The sequence below is a fragment of the Gobio gobio genome, assembly GCF_949357685.1.
Source record: "Gobio gobio genome assembly, chromosome: 1".
In the NCBI taxonomy this organism is placed as follows: Eukaryota; Metazoa; Chordata; class Actinopteri; order Cypriniformes; family Gobionidae; genus Gobio; species Gobio gobio.
In genome coordinates this window covers 54,892,344-54,906,448 of record NC_137097.1, presented here as the reverse complement: position 1 = coordinate 54,906,448, position 14,105 = coordinate 54,892,344, and the positions used below count along the sequence as shown (strand labels likewise).

General features: G+C 37.6%; 2 protein-coding genes across 3 annotated transcripts; one reads left to right on the top strand and one right to left on the bottom strand.

The window, feature by feature from the left end:
• Window positions 1-391: 391 nt before the first annotated feature.
• On the top strand, window positions 392-2,939 carry clpp (caseinolytic mitochondrial matrix peptidase proteolytic subunit). Its single transcript, XM_079817585.1, has 7 exons — window positions 392-469; window positions 835-936; window positions 1,087-1,158; window positions 1,249-1,345; window positions 1,758-1,945; window positions 2,033-2,138; window positions 2,251-2,939. Exons 1-7 carry the CDS (start codon window positions 458-460, stop codon window positions 2,475-2,477), a joined length of 804 nt encoding a protein of 267 aa, XP_079673711.1. The 5' UTR covers window positions 392-457; the 3' UTR covers window positions 2,478-2,939.
• A 106-nt stretch (window positions 2,940-3,045) lies between these two features.
• On the bottom strand, window positions 3,046-11,682 carry aldh3b1 (aldehyde dehydrogenase 3 family, member B1). 2 transcript variants are annotated; one of them, XM_079817549.1, is made up of 10 exons: window positions 11,382-11,682; window positions 10,317-10,489; window positions 10,126-10,236; window positions 9,823-9,943; window positions 8,652-8,737; window positions 8,468-8,549; window positions 7,984-8,376; window positions 4,725-4,891; window positions 4,542-4,641; window positions 3,046-4,446 (listed from the first exon to the last, which is right to left on the bottom strand). In XM_079817549.1, the coding sequence occupies exons 2-10, from the start codon at window positions 10,476-10,478 to the stop codon at window positions 4,247-4,249; spliced, it is 1,422 nt and encodes a 473-aa protein (XP_079673675.1). In that variant the 5' UTR covers window positions 10,479-10,489; window positions 11,382-11,682; the 3' UTR covers window positions 3,046-4,246. The 2 variants fall into 2 exon arrangements, with proteins under 2 accessions (XP_079673675.1, XP_079673676.1); XM_079817550.1 differs by lacking the exon at window positions 11,382-11,682 and adding an exon at window positions 10,749-10,964.
• Window positions 11,683-14,105: the final 2,423 nt, after the last annotated feature.

Here is a 14,105-nt window from a genome sequence, read left to right as displayed (position 1 = left end):
TTAAAAAAACTTTTTTTTTCATTCCCTCATAAAAAGGTTCATCATATTTGGGGGTCCATGGCATCATCAAATTTGAAAACCCCAGTGCTAGAGATTGTGTTTGTGTGAAAAAAAGTATAATAATATTTTATTATTTATAAAATAAAAAAAAGTTGTAGTCCTGGCCTACATGAAAAATGTAATTAGTATGATTATCATTTCATTGGAATAATGTATACATATCAAAATTATTTAACTTGAATATGTTTTCCTTCTGATAAAATTTTCCATATCCACCCAAAAAACTGTATACACAATAACAAAAAAGATGGACAAGGCATTTGCAAACGTTATATAGGTACATTTTCTCGACTTCACCATCTCTCTCTTCAATGAGAGAGGCTCTGGCTTCACTATCAAGCTGCCGAAAATCACATCCGGGTCAATAGGGGTCGCGTGAGGGTTGCTCAACAGAAACATGTTGTTACGTGTAAGTATTAAACTGTATTCTGTAAATAAAGTAACGTTAGGTTTATTAAAAAATGTGTCTCTGTATGTGAAACAAATCTTACGACAGTATAGTAGCAATGACATTTATGATAAATACGCTATTGTACAACTATTAATTTGCCAGTATGATTGCTTTATGTGAAATTACGTGGTATTTATACGTTTATGACTTATATGTTTTGCTCGTTTTCACAAAACGTGTGTTTTTCTAACGGACACGTAAAGTAATATCAATTGGGCTGATTTGTGCTCTGTTGAGTGTCACTGCGACACTAAATATTGTCCAACGACCTTGGATACATGATGTTGACTGTCTTTTATCATCACTAACTGTTATCTTTCTAGAGGGTCTTACAATGTGGTGTTTCTGCACTTAAAGTCAATCGGTCCATTCATCAGAGTGCGCCATGGAGAAGCCCACTCATACCTATAGTTGTAGAGCAGACGGTGAGGGCACATTAGAAGCACGTTAATTTTTCTCAATTACTTGTTTACTTGAAGATTCAAGATTAAAGCTGTCCTGTTTTAAAGATTAAACATTAAAGATTCAGCTTTCAGTGTTGCAGGAACTTGACAAAAGTCTTTCGTCTGTTTCAGGGACGAGGAGAGCGTGCCTATGACATCTACTCAAGGCTGCTTAGAGAGAGAATCATATGTGTTATGGGTCCAGTAAGTTCAAATGCAAGTAAAATGTTTCCCAAAAAGCCTTTTCCATTTGTTTCCAGTCCTACCTGTTTTTCTGTCCTTCTCTTTATCTAGATCGATGACTCCGTAGCTTCTCTGGTTATCGCTCAATTGCTCTTTCTCCAGTCAGAGAGCAATAACAAGCCCATTCACATGTACATCAACAGTCCCGGTGAGAGACACATAACTGCATTGACAGGGAAAAAAAGATTGTAGCAGCTTCATATTCTGATTATCAGGTTTATTCAACTGGCGACCCATGGTCTAAATGTGTCCTGTTTTAAATTTTCTGATGCGATTGCTTGAGTTCTGTTTGGGAATTCACTGTCGCAACAATATAGTACTATAAATTAGATGACAAATTGTGGATCAAAGGTGGAGAATGGCAATATGCAGCTTATTTTTCCCGGAATTCTTTCCTGATGGTGAAAAATTAAATTTTTATTTATGTTCTATTATTTGCTGTATGGAAACAACATTTGCCCTCCAAAATGATAGACAGATTAAGTAATATAACAAAAGTGAATCATTATTTTTCGGTCTACATTTCTGGCAATTATTTGTTTCTTTTTGTCGTCTTGCAGGTGGTGTGGTTACGGCTGGACTTGCGATCTATGATACTATGCAGTACATCTTAAATCCCATCTCTACCTGGTGTGTGGGCCAGGCTGCCAGCATGGGTAGTCTGCTTCTGGCCGCAGGAACCGCAGGCATGAGGCATTCTCTGCCCAATGCCCGAATCATGGTGCACCAGCCCTCTGGAGGGGCAAGGGTAAGAACGGGGGATAAAAGAAGAAAAACGACGGGGCTGCTTTCGTAACGTTGCTGAAAACTTTAACAACATTGTTTATAATTTCAGGGGCAAGCAACAGATATTGCCATCCAGGCAGAGGAGATTCTCAAACTGAAAAGGCAGATCAACTACATCTATTCTAAACACACAGGGCAGAAACTGGAGACAATAGGTAATTTTGCTGTTACAAATCTTCCGTTAATATTATAATAACTTTATTTTATATTGGATAGTTGTGTATGTATTTTCACTTCCTGACATCGAGTTTTGTTGTCCTCGCTTAGAGGGCGTGATGGAGAGAGATCGGTACATGAGCCCGATGGAAGCACAGGACTTCGGGATTATCGACAAGGTCCTGGTTCATCCACCACAGGCTGGGCAGGACGAGCCAGAACTTGTTCAAAAAGAACCCACCAGCCCTGCAAGCACCTCCACCTCCCCTCAGCCTCAAGCCTCTGAGCCGGGACAGTCCGGCAGCAACCCTCCATCCTCGTACAAACCTGAGCCCTGAAATAGACTCCCAGCAGGAGCGAGTAAACTACTGCATCACTGGTTCAGTGTCTCTTTTGGCAGATGTTTGAGGGGGGCAGACACCAGCTCACACATCATATCTGAACCCTGTGATCTTCCTTTTGTAGCTTTCATTTTATTAAGTCTCACTAAGTCTAGTCCTGAGATGCAGTACTGGAAACTGGGCATTACAGATACAAGTGTAATGACACTCAGTCTGCCCTCATATTTGTATGCTGCAAATATAGATATCTTAGCAAAAAATAGGTTCAAACTAGATGGGAACACAAGATTACAGGACAGGGTTTGATGTCTGTATATTATTTGGGCGGACTGTGTTACCATGTCACACAATATACTTTGTATTGTAAATGTGCCCCTCAGTTTAATATAATCCCTGTCAAAATGATTTGAAGCAAAAGTGTTTATAGATTTTATTCAAATAAAATTTTGGGTAAATTAGGATGGTTTTCCTGTCTTTTTACCTCTGTAATATTACTAAACTTGAAAGACAATTCAAATTGTGGAAGGTTACAAATGGCATGTTTAAAGCTCATGAAATCAGAATAGTTTACCAGAGTAAAGTCGTCTTTATTTTTCATAGCGCTTTATACAATACAGATAGTTTCAAATCAGCTTTACAGTGAGTGATCAACAGGAAAATGATTCAATGATGCAAACAGAGTTCGTTTCTGCTGTAAAGAAGCTCTAAAACAAAATGGTGTAATTGTTCAGCTGAAGTCAGTTCAGTTTTGTTGTAAAGATCATCAATTATTAAATTAGTCTATTTAATCTATAAAGCAGTTCTGCAAAGAACAGTGATGCCATCGTCTAGCTCAGTTCAGTCAAATCAATGATGTTGAATATTATTAGGGACACTATCATTCGTAACATATTAGCATGTTAGACTGATTTCTGAAGGATCACGTGACACTGAAGACTGGAGTAAGGATGCTGAAAATTCAACTTTGCCATCACAGGAATAAATTAATTTTTTTTTACATTACATTTCAAATTTCTACTGAATTCTTTATCAAATGAACACAGCCTTGGTAAGAACAAGAGACGTATTTTATTGGACGACCCCAAACTTTTAAGAACAACACGTCAATGAAACAATGTGTGTGATGTCATTTTCTTATGAATTCATGGTTGCAACAAAGCAAATTCTAAAAAACATGAATAAATGCAATTACACAAGTATAAATTGTATGTTTCCTGAGGGTAAACATGTTTGTCAGACTTTATTTTTGTACTCAACCTTACAGATGAAAATGACACATCAAGTATACAACTCGTAAACTAGAAATGCTCCTTCTATATATTCACTAATAGAAACCCCTAAACTATTATGAGCTATATAGCAAAATATGTAGCAGTATAAGATACTAAATTACCTCAGTAAGTATCCAAACATAATGCTATCCATGCCCCCTTTTTAAGTGTAGTATTTAATTACAAATATGGACGATCCTTTTAATTAAATCTTTAATCCACAGATGTGAATATAGCATAAAATTGATTAGTGTATTTGAACAATGAAAGTTAAAATGAACTAATTATTGTCAAGTAAATGGCCTCTTTCTCACCACAGAAGCGTCCCAAAGAAGCAACTTATCTCAATGCTGACCTCTGGTGGTGTTTTGAACGACATCACAATTGTAAACTGAAAGATAAGGTTTGTGCTGCAGGCCAAACATTGGTGAAAGCCAAGGCATATGTTTTTGGTTCCCTGGTTGCAATCTGCCAGCATCAGACACATAACAGCCCTCACATAATAGAGCATCCTGCCCACCCCTTCTTCTTGGCAGTGGTGGCCCAGCGCAGCCAACTGAGATTGCTTTCAGTATAGGGGGGGTAGCGCAGCACATTGACGCGCTCCAGCCCCCAGCCCCTCAGCATGCAGCCACGCTTGTGACTGAATGTCTCAAAGGTCCAGCGACCGTGGTAGTTGCCCATCCCACTGGCACCTGGGCCAAACACAAATAAAGAGTCAGATTTCGCCTTCACTCACCCGAAGAAATGCATTGCTGTTGTTACATTAAAGAAATGCATTCAGACTTACCCACTCCGCCAAAGGGTAAACCAGGAAGTGTCATGTGAGCTATTCCATCATTGGAACAGAAGCCTCCGCTGCTGGTCCCCTCCAGAACTGTAGTAACAACCTTAACAAATCGAGATATGCATCACTTAACACTTTACGGTGTTAGTCAAGTCGAGGACTTTTGTTCTTTCCTTCCTTACTTACTTGAGACTCATCAGAGAAGGCGTAAAGTGCCAGGGGCTTTTCCCTCCCGTTGACGAAACGGATTGCTTCATCGAGAGACTTGATGGTCAGAATGGGGAGAATGGGGCCAAAAATCTCCTCCTCCATTAAAGCATCCGACTCCTTTACATCCACGATCACAGTAGGTGCTGAGAAAGTCCACGGAAAAGCAAAATAGAGAGAATTCAGAATGTAATACTAGCTTAGCTTCTTTTTTAATGTAAATGTATACTGCACATTTGAGGAAATGTACACGATATACTGCATCAATAGAAAGAGTAGTATATTAGTATGACACAATGCACTGAATTTGTATACTGTTCAAAAGTGTGGGGAAAGTAAAAAAACAAAAAAAACAAAAGTCAACCAGGCTGCATTTATTTGATCAAAAAATAATTTATCCTAAATTAGATGCACCTGTTTGAGGTCGTTAGCTGCATAAAGACACCTGTCCACCCCATACAATCAGTAAGAATCCAACTACTAACATAGCCAAGACCAAAGAGCTGTCCAAATACACTAGAGACAAAATTGTACACCTCCACAAGGCTGGAAAGGGCTACGGGGAAATTGCCAAGCAGCTTGGAGAAAAAAGGTCCACTGTTGAAGCAATCATTAGAAAATGGAAGAAGCTAAACATGACTGTCACTCTCCCTCGCACTGGGGCTCCATGCAAGATCTCACCTTGTGGGATCTCAATGATCCTAAGAAAGGTGAGAAATCAGCCCAGAACTACACGGGAGGAGCTGGTCAATGACCTGAAAAAAGCTGGGACCACCGTTTCCAAGGTTACTTTTGGTAATACACTAAGACGTCATGGTTTGAAATCATGCATGGCACGGAAGGTTCCCCTGCTTAAACCAGCACATGTCCAGGCCCGTCTTAAGTTTGCCAATGACCATTTGGATGATCCAGAGGAGTCATGGGAGAAAGTCATGTGGTCAGATGAGACCAAAATAGAACTTTTTGGACATAATTCCACTAAACGTGTTTGGAGGAAGAAGAATGATGAGTACCATCCCAAGAACACCATCCCTACTGTGAAGTATGGGGGTGGTAGCATCATGCTTTGGGGGTGTTTTTCAGCACATGGGACAGGGCGACTGAACTGTATTAAGGGGAGGATGACCGGGGCCATGTATTGCGAGATTTTGGGGAACAATCTCCTTCCCTCAGTTAAGAGCATTGAAGATGGGTCGAGGCTGGGTCTTCCAACATGACAATGGCCCGAAGCACACAGCCAGGATAACCAAGGAGTGGCTCTGTAAGAAGCATATCAAGGTTCTGGCGTGGCCTAGCCAGTCTCCAGACCTAAACCCAATAGAGAATCTTTGGAGGGAGCTCAAACTCTGTGTTTCTCAGCGACAGGCCAGAAACCTGACTGATCTAGAGAAGATCTGTGTGGAGGAGTGGGCCAAAATCCCTCCTGCAGTGTGTGCAAACCTGGTGAAAAACTACAGGAAACGTTTGACCTCTATAATTGCAAACAAAGGCTACTGTACCAAATATTAACATTGATTTTCTCAGGTGTTCAAATACTTATTTGCAGCTGTATCATTCAAATAAATAGTTAAAAAAATCATACACTTCAAGATTTCTGGATTTTTTTTTTAGATTATGTCTCTCACAGTGGACATGCACCTACGATGACAATTTCAGACCCCTCCATGATTTCTAAGTGGGAGAACTTGCAAAATAGCAGGGTGTTCAAATACTTATTTTCCTCACTGTATATATATATATATATATATATATACACACACACACATACAGGGAGTGCAGAATTATTAGGCACGTTGATTTTCTGATCATATTTTTTTTCCAGGCACATTTGACCAATTCCAAACCACAGTAATCCTAATATCTACTATTGATTTAGTATTTAATAATGTATAAGTGATATATAATTGTTCATGAAGGCTGGAAATGAAAAACACCTTATATTCAGGTGTGCAGAATTATTAGGCATGTTTTCTTTTACAGATAAATTGAGCCAAAAAAGAGATTTAACTCAGACTGAAAAGTCAAAAAGTATTAAATGCCCATGAGAAGGATGCAATACTAATGCAATACTAGACATTGCAGTTAAGGCGTGACCATTGGACAGTGAAATGCTTGTTGGGTCAGCAGGGTCAGACAAAAACATGTGGCGGAGAAAAGACACCTGTTAACTGCAAAAGAATTAAGGTGAAGAATTAAGGGTGAAACCATCAGGAACCCTTTAGTCTCCAGCGCCACCATTTTCCAGAGCTGCAACCTACCTGGAGTCTCCAGAAGTGCAAGGTGTCAGGATCTCAGAGACTTCAGTTAGGTAAAGAATCCTAAAAAATGACCCCCACTAGATAAGAATCACAAGCTGAAGTGTTGTAAAATACATGAAGAAGGTTTTTTTATATCCTGAAGTCCGTTTTGCAGAGATGGACTAAAAATGAACTCCCAAAACGTACTGCCAGATTCTGGAAGATGAATTCTTCAAACAGTGGTACTAGAGGATGTGGTGCTGGTCCTTCAAGAGTCACTCTCAACCTATCTGTCCATAAAGCCTATAAAAAAACCTTCTTCATGTATTTTACAACACTTCAGCTTGTGATTCTTATCTAGTGGGGGTCATTTTTTAGAATTCTTTACCTAACTGAAGTCTCTGAGATCCTGACACCTTGCACTTCTGGAGACTCTAGGTAGGTTGCAGCTTTGGAAAATGGTGGCGCTGGAGACTAAAGTGTTCCTGATGGTTTCACCCTTAATTCTTCACCTTAATTCTTAATTATTTTGCAGTTAACAGGTGTCTTTTCTTCACCACCTGTTTTTGTCTGACCCTGCTGACCCAACGAGCATTTCACTGTCCAATGGTCATGCCTTAACTGCAATGTCTAGTATTGCATTAGTATTGCATCCTTCTCATGGGCATTTAATACTTTTTGACTTTTCAGTCTGAGTTAAATCTCTTTTTTGGCTCAATTTATCTGTAAAAGAAAACATGCCTAATAATTCTGCACACCTGAATATAAGGTGATTTTCATTTCCAGCCTTCATGAACAATTATATATCACTTATACATTATTAAATACTAAATCAATAGTAGTTATTAGGATTACTGTGGTTTGGAATTGGTCAAATGTGCCTGGAAAAAAAATATGATCAGAAAATCAACGTGCCTAATAATTCTGCACTCCCTGTATACACATACATAATAAATCATACTGACCCCAAAGTTTTGTTAGTGTCTACATACTTCACTTACCAATGTACTTGATCTCTTTGACACTCTCTCCTCCAATCACTACCTTTCCCTCAGACTTTTTTAGCAGCTCAACCAGTCGGTTCCAATGCCTGTCTGTCACAATACGTCCCATGTCTGGGCTTTGCTGGGGCTCAGATCCGTAAAAGCTCTCAAGAGCCTCTTTTATAAAAGGTAACAGCATTTCTCTCGTCTCAACGGTGCATAAAACATAGTCTGGAGCCACACAGCTCTGTCCAGCATTGAAAAACTTGGCCCACACCAGTCTCTTAGCAGCAGCTTTCATGTCTAGCCGGCCATATATTAAACAAGGGCACTTGCCACCCAGCTCCAGAGTAACTGGGGTGAGGTGCACCACTGCGGCCTGCAGGATGCAACGAGCCACTGACTGCGAGCCTGGAGGAGAGAAGACATGAGATGTTGACACAAATATGGAAAGATGGTAGCTTTTCTTGAATCTGTCATTGATAACAATGAAAACTGTAACCTGTGTAGAAGATATGATCAAATCTGTTCTCCAGCAATGTCTTGGTCTCTTCTGCTCCACCACAAATGACTGCATAACACTCCTACAAGACAAAACACACATGGCACACATTACAGACCTTATCATGAACACAGTAGCACAATGAGACTAAGAAGTGTAAAGTTAGATCATTCCCAAAGATTACCTGGGACAGGTACTTTGGAATGAGTTCAGCAAGAAGTTTTTCGGTTGCTTGACTTATTTCTGATGGCTTCAGAATAGCACAGTTGCCTAATAAAAAAGATATTACTGAGTTAAACATATTGCATATGTGATATAAGGCGTTGTGCCACCTCAGATTTTTGTGTTAATGGATTTTTAAAGTCATGGAATCAAAATAGACAATTCCTGTTTTTTATGGAATATTTCAGTATTTATTAAAAAAAAAGATTAATCCGTGCACATCATTATGTATTTATTTCTTTTTTTAAATTCATGAGCCCTTTCAAAATAACTTCCCCTCTCTCTTGTAGTGGCATAACGTGTTTACTGGCTGACACTACAACAACCATACAATTAATTCCCTTAATTTCATTAAAGAAGCCATTTCACAATATACATCACAATAGGGAAGAAAAGACTTTTGCAACATCTTTTTCAGAATTTCCAAAATACAAAAAAGTATTCTTCTTTTTCTATTTGACAATTGAGCTTCACAATTATTGAAGATAAAAAAAGTCTATGTATAAAAAAAAAATATGTCATTTTGCTTATATGATTCATGCAGAACTACAGGGTTTTTGCTTACGGGAGGTAACATTTTTAGAAAATATGAATTTGTCGACACAACTGAAGATTTTTAAATATTTAAATATCCGCATTTTGTGAAAACGAAACCTGTTAGGGAATAACAAAATCAGCTTACAAACACAGAGATAAGGTGCAGTTAGCCTTGCGTTGTGTCCATTGCTGATGGTTAAAATTAATTTTGTTTCTATAAGCGACAGTAAAGGTGTTAATAAGGTATGTGCTCCTTCGGTTCATAATTCAAAAGTGGCAGACATAATTGGGTCTCTCTGTTTTCCATACATTAAATTGCTGTGCGATGACTGGCAGTCGAGATCAGTTGCAATTTTGGCTGGTTTATTATAAAATGTATATTATAATCGGTATAATGTATATTATAATTATAATTTTAACCCACCCCAATGCATACTTTTTATTGGTTTAGTTTTAAAATTACACCACTAGACTATCATGACTCACAGTTTTAGAAGAAGAAGAACTGTGCCTAGTACACCCTCAAAAAGAACTAGATGCATTATGTCCCTGGATATAATGGCCATTTAACAGAAAAATATATAGATATAGATTACCTGCAGCGATTGCACCAATCAAAGGTGACAAAATTAGCTGAAGAGGATAGTTCCATGCTCCAATAATCAAAACGACACCTAATGGCTCCCTGCGAACAAAACAGTGATCCAGCTTTGTTGCCTGAAAAAATTTAATGAAGGGAGGAGGAAACACATTAAAGTAATTTCAGGGAGCCCTCACATCTGCATTGACTAGACTTTTAGAAGGTTTCCACTGAACTATATTTGTTGGAGCATTTTAATAATTAGTTTGTGTCATAGCTCAAAGTTTAACGGTGCAATGAAATTGTATTATTATCTCACCAAATTTGTGCTGACATAAGAGTGCTGCATCCAGGATTGCAGGTTGCTGATGGTGTAGCAAAGGTCATTCACCACTATTTCAATCTCTGACAGCACTGCCTCAAACTTGGGCTGCAGGACAGTCAAGATTAAAGCATCACTTGTGTGTCAAATTTAAAAGTACTTGCATTTGAACCAGTGTATGATTATACCTTAGCAAGGTCTTTATGCATTGCCTCCAAAATCTGTGGTTCATTGTCTTCAAACAGTGACACCATGGCCTCCAGTTGAGTCAAACGAAACTGGACTGGGCGAGTCACACCTGAGCGGAAAGCACCCCGCAGCCTCTCCAGCACCTGTTTCTGGCTCTCCATAGTGAGAACACCTGTGTTGGAAACGGGGTTACGGAGAATGTCAAAATTTGTGTATTGACAATATTTAGAATGTGAGACTTTCTAAAGCACAACATGTCTTGGAGATGTATGTGTGCTCAGTGGGCTTCTCCATGGGATGATGTATGGGGCTCTGAAAACCAAATCCTCCATTAAGCCACATTTGTATTTTATTCTACTTAAAAGGAAATCATTTCCCTACTACCTGACGCAAATGAAAACATGCAATAGCTGCTGTTTACAAATCATTACCCAGCAATCACAAACGACTGTGATTAGTCCAATCCTGACCAGCGCTGAGAAAAGTAACAGGAACCAAGTAACTACACAGTTGACGTCAAGTGGTCGTCTGCGTGGACTATATTGAATAACGACAATGAGATACTTCAAACTGAAAAACGTAGTGGGCATTGAAAATAGGAGAATTATTATTTAGACAATTCGCCGCTCCTCACATATGACAACTTCCGGGCAGCGAAGCCTCGCCCATTTAGTTTATTTAGACTTATTATACCGCTTTTCTACCATGCTTTCCACAGTTATCTCATGATTCTTTCGCTACCTCAGAATAGAAGGGCTTTTTTTTTTTTTATCAAAATCCCACAACACAACACAAGGGGATAAATGGATGCCGATCACATCTCACCGCTTAATCATAATCGCTCAGCTCTGTAGTAACGTTACAGTTTACACATCGCTATTGCATTTACTTTCTGCTCATTATCAAAGCCATGACAATGCTAAAACGGAAAATAGAGAAGAGCCTTAAGTAAACAACACAACATGCTTATTTACAAAACATGTATAAATCCGAAGCACTTTACAAGATCGTCGAAGTGTGACAAACTTTACATAGCGAGGATACAGATAATCTTACAAACCTACCTTTCTCAGAAGGTAACTCCACTTACTGGTAGACAACCCTGTGTTTTTCACTAACACGTGAAGACTATTTCCGGGTTTTCGTGTTTCATTCAGAAAATTCAAGTTTGTCGAGTTTAGCATCTTAGTCAGATACTGCAGCCCGAAAAACCTGCTGTTTCGCCATAACTTTATAACATAATTCAAACAAACACACACAGACACAGCAACAGCGCGATTACATTGTTCCCGCGTGGAAATGATCAACAAAATGCAGCAGAAGAGAAGAGAAGTGCTCAAAACAGACGTTATGTGTAGCTTATATAAAATAGGAGTTCATGAGGAACTAAACCTAAAAGTTTATTAAAGAAATCATGTATAACACTAGGCTATTTCACTATGCAAGCGGCAGCACAAAACCTGCATAGCCTTATGATTACCAAAATGTAGCCTTGTCTCAGGAGTATGTCGATGAATGCTTTAATCAAGACCTCTATGATTGACTTGAAATAGTAAAGCTCACAAACCACGTCGACAACATATAAAAACTAAATATTTGTATGAATTGGGAAAATTAAATGCATGTTAAAAACAAAACTTTATCTCAAGTCATCTTGAATTCTAATGCAACAGCCAGGCAGGGGCGGTTCCCACAGACATTAACATTAACACTATGGAAGACCAACATTTAGCCAATAAAATGAGGTTGTTACAGTTTTTACAGATGCTACTGATTTTGCCAATGAACATGACTTATCTGCTTCCCAGCTACTCAAGCCATCAAATGTGCTTTTCTGAGAGACAAAACCTATTAATTAGTGAAAGTTCATATGTTTGGCAAGTGTTTGTCATGTTCTGATGATAAAACATCAATTAGCTGTCTGGTTTCTGCAACTTTTACTCAGAAAAATCTGCCTTTAAACTTGAAAGAAATACAAATTTGACATTTATCGTGATAATAGAACTAATTGTTATCGATATTAAATTTTTTAATTTATTTTTGCCATGTATATCGCCCAGGAGTGTTCTCATGCAGAAGCACAGCAGAAGGCTCATTGATAAGAACAGTATAGGTGATTCTTTATAGTGTCGGTAAGATTTATTTTTGGATTATAATTTTTCTTTCTTTCTAATCAGTTTATGTTGACATTGTCGTACTGAGTGGAGGTCAATAAATGGATTGGAATATCCCAGCTTTATTTTCAAATTGACATAGCATTTTATTTGGATCTGTTCAAGAAACAAATGCGTCAAAACCAACAGTATAAAATTGGACAAATTCGCATCATTACACATTATTCACACTAAACATTAATTCTGTCACAATTATTCAATTCAATTGGTATACCCTACTCAATTTTGTGACTAATTTCATCCTGTATAAACAAATGCATGCACAATTTTCCATGATCTTGATAAATGTTGCAAACGTAATCAAATATTCACAAGCCAATGTCTTTCAGCTTGTGTCAGTGAAATTCAGAATTAAATTTGTTATTGACACACACCAACTAAAACCACTCAGGAAAGCACACAAACTACTTATACATATAAAAACGAAATACTTTTTATTTTCATAAAATTCATATATTAGACTATGTATAGTCTATATTTAGACTATATTAGACAAAATTGTATATTAGACTAATTTTGTTGAAGCTGGCTTGTGCATAGGCTAAGAAAGATTAAATCAAATGCAACACTTCAAATGGTAGTTTATTCAATGTTTGTGGGAATGTGATATTCTTTAAAGGAAGTGAATAATGTGACCTAAGATTGGTCTAATGGTCCATGGGTATTCTTTCAAATCATATAAATATCTTAATATATATATATATAGCCTATGAATGATAGAATTATATAACCTAGGGGTGTTTATTTGTTGGTTTGTTTGTTTGTTTTAAAGGTGTGCAAGCTAAATGGCTATTATGGTAAGCATACTTTATGGGTAAATAAGCCACATTTTAATGTACTATTTTTTTATGATTTTAATGGTTTTGTTACAGATGAATTTGAATGTACATTCTTTTAAAATTCATGAAAATATGTACTACTAATAATAAAAAAAACAATGTAAAAAAAAAGAGCTAATGCACAGGTGCATGGCACAGCTGTTGATGTTTTGACTAACAAAACGAGGCGGTTTTACGCTTGAAAGGTACACTAGTTTTAAGACTGTTTCAGTGAGCTGTAATAAGCTTTGGGCATGTATTCTCTTGGGTAGACATGGTTTCGGAACTTGCCCCAGGGAATTTTCATTTTGACTCCTTCGAGTGGGCTAAAATTTGTTTCTTTCTTTTTGCATTATCATATGGTTGGGTCTGTGTTATTTTCATGAAATGATATGCCTTCTCTTTCAGGTTAAATCTCACATTAAAATCTTTTTAATATTTCAATCTATTAAGTAGCTTAAGTTAGTAGTTAAAGAATTTGAAAATCTAAAGTCCATGACATCTACCACATTTTGGACATTTAAAGACCAGAAAGATTTAATCTTTCAAAATTATATTTGTAATGTAAATATACATACTGTAGCTTATTTATTTTTTTAAAATCTTAAATTGTCATTTATTTTGTCAGTGAATAGTTTTACAAAAAGGGAAAACTCAGTGTTACTTTTGAATGATGTTCATTGGATTATTGAAGCTGCTTTCTCACTAAAGACCAAATGTATGTTTCTGTTTCTTCCTTTCCTAATTTAACTCCAAAAAATTCATCACACAATGATAACTTGTCAGTCCCTAAATG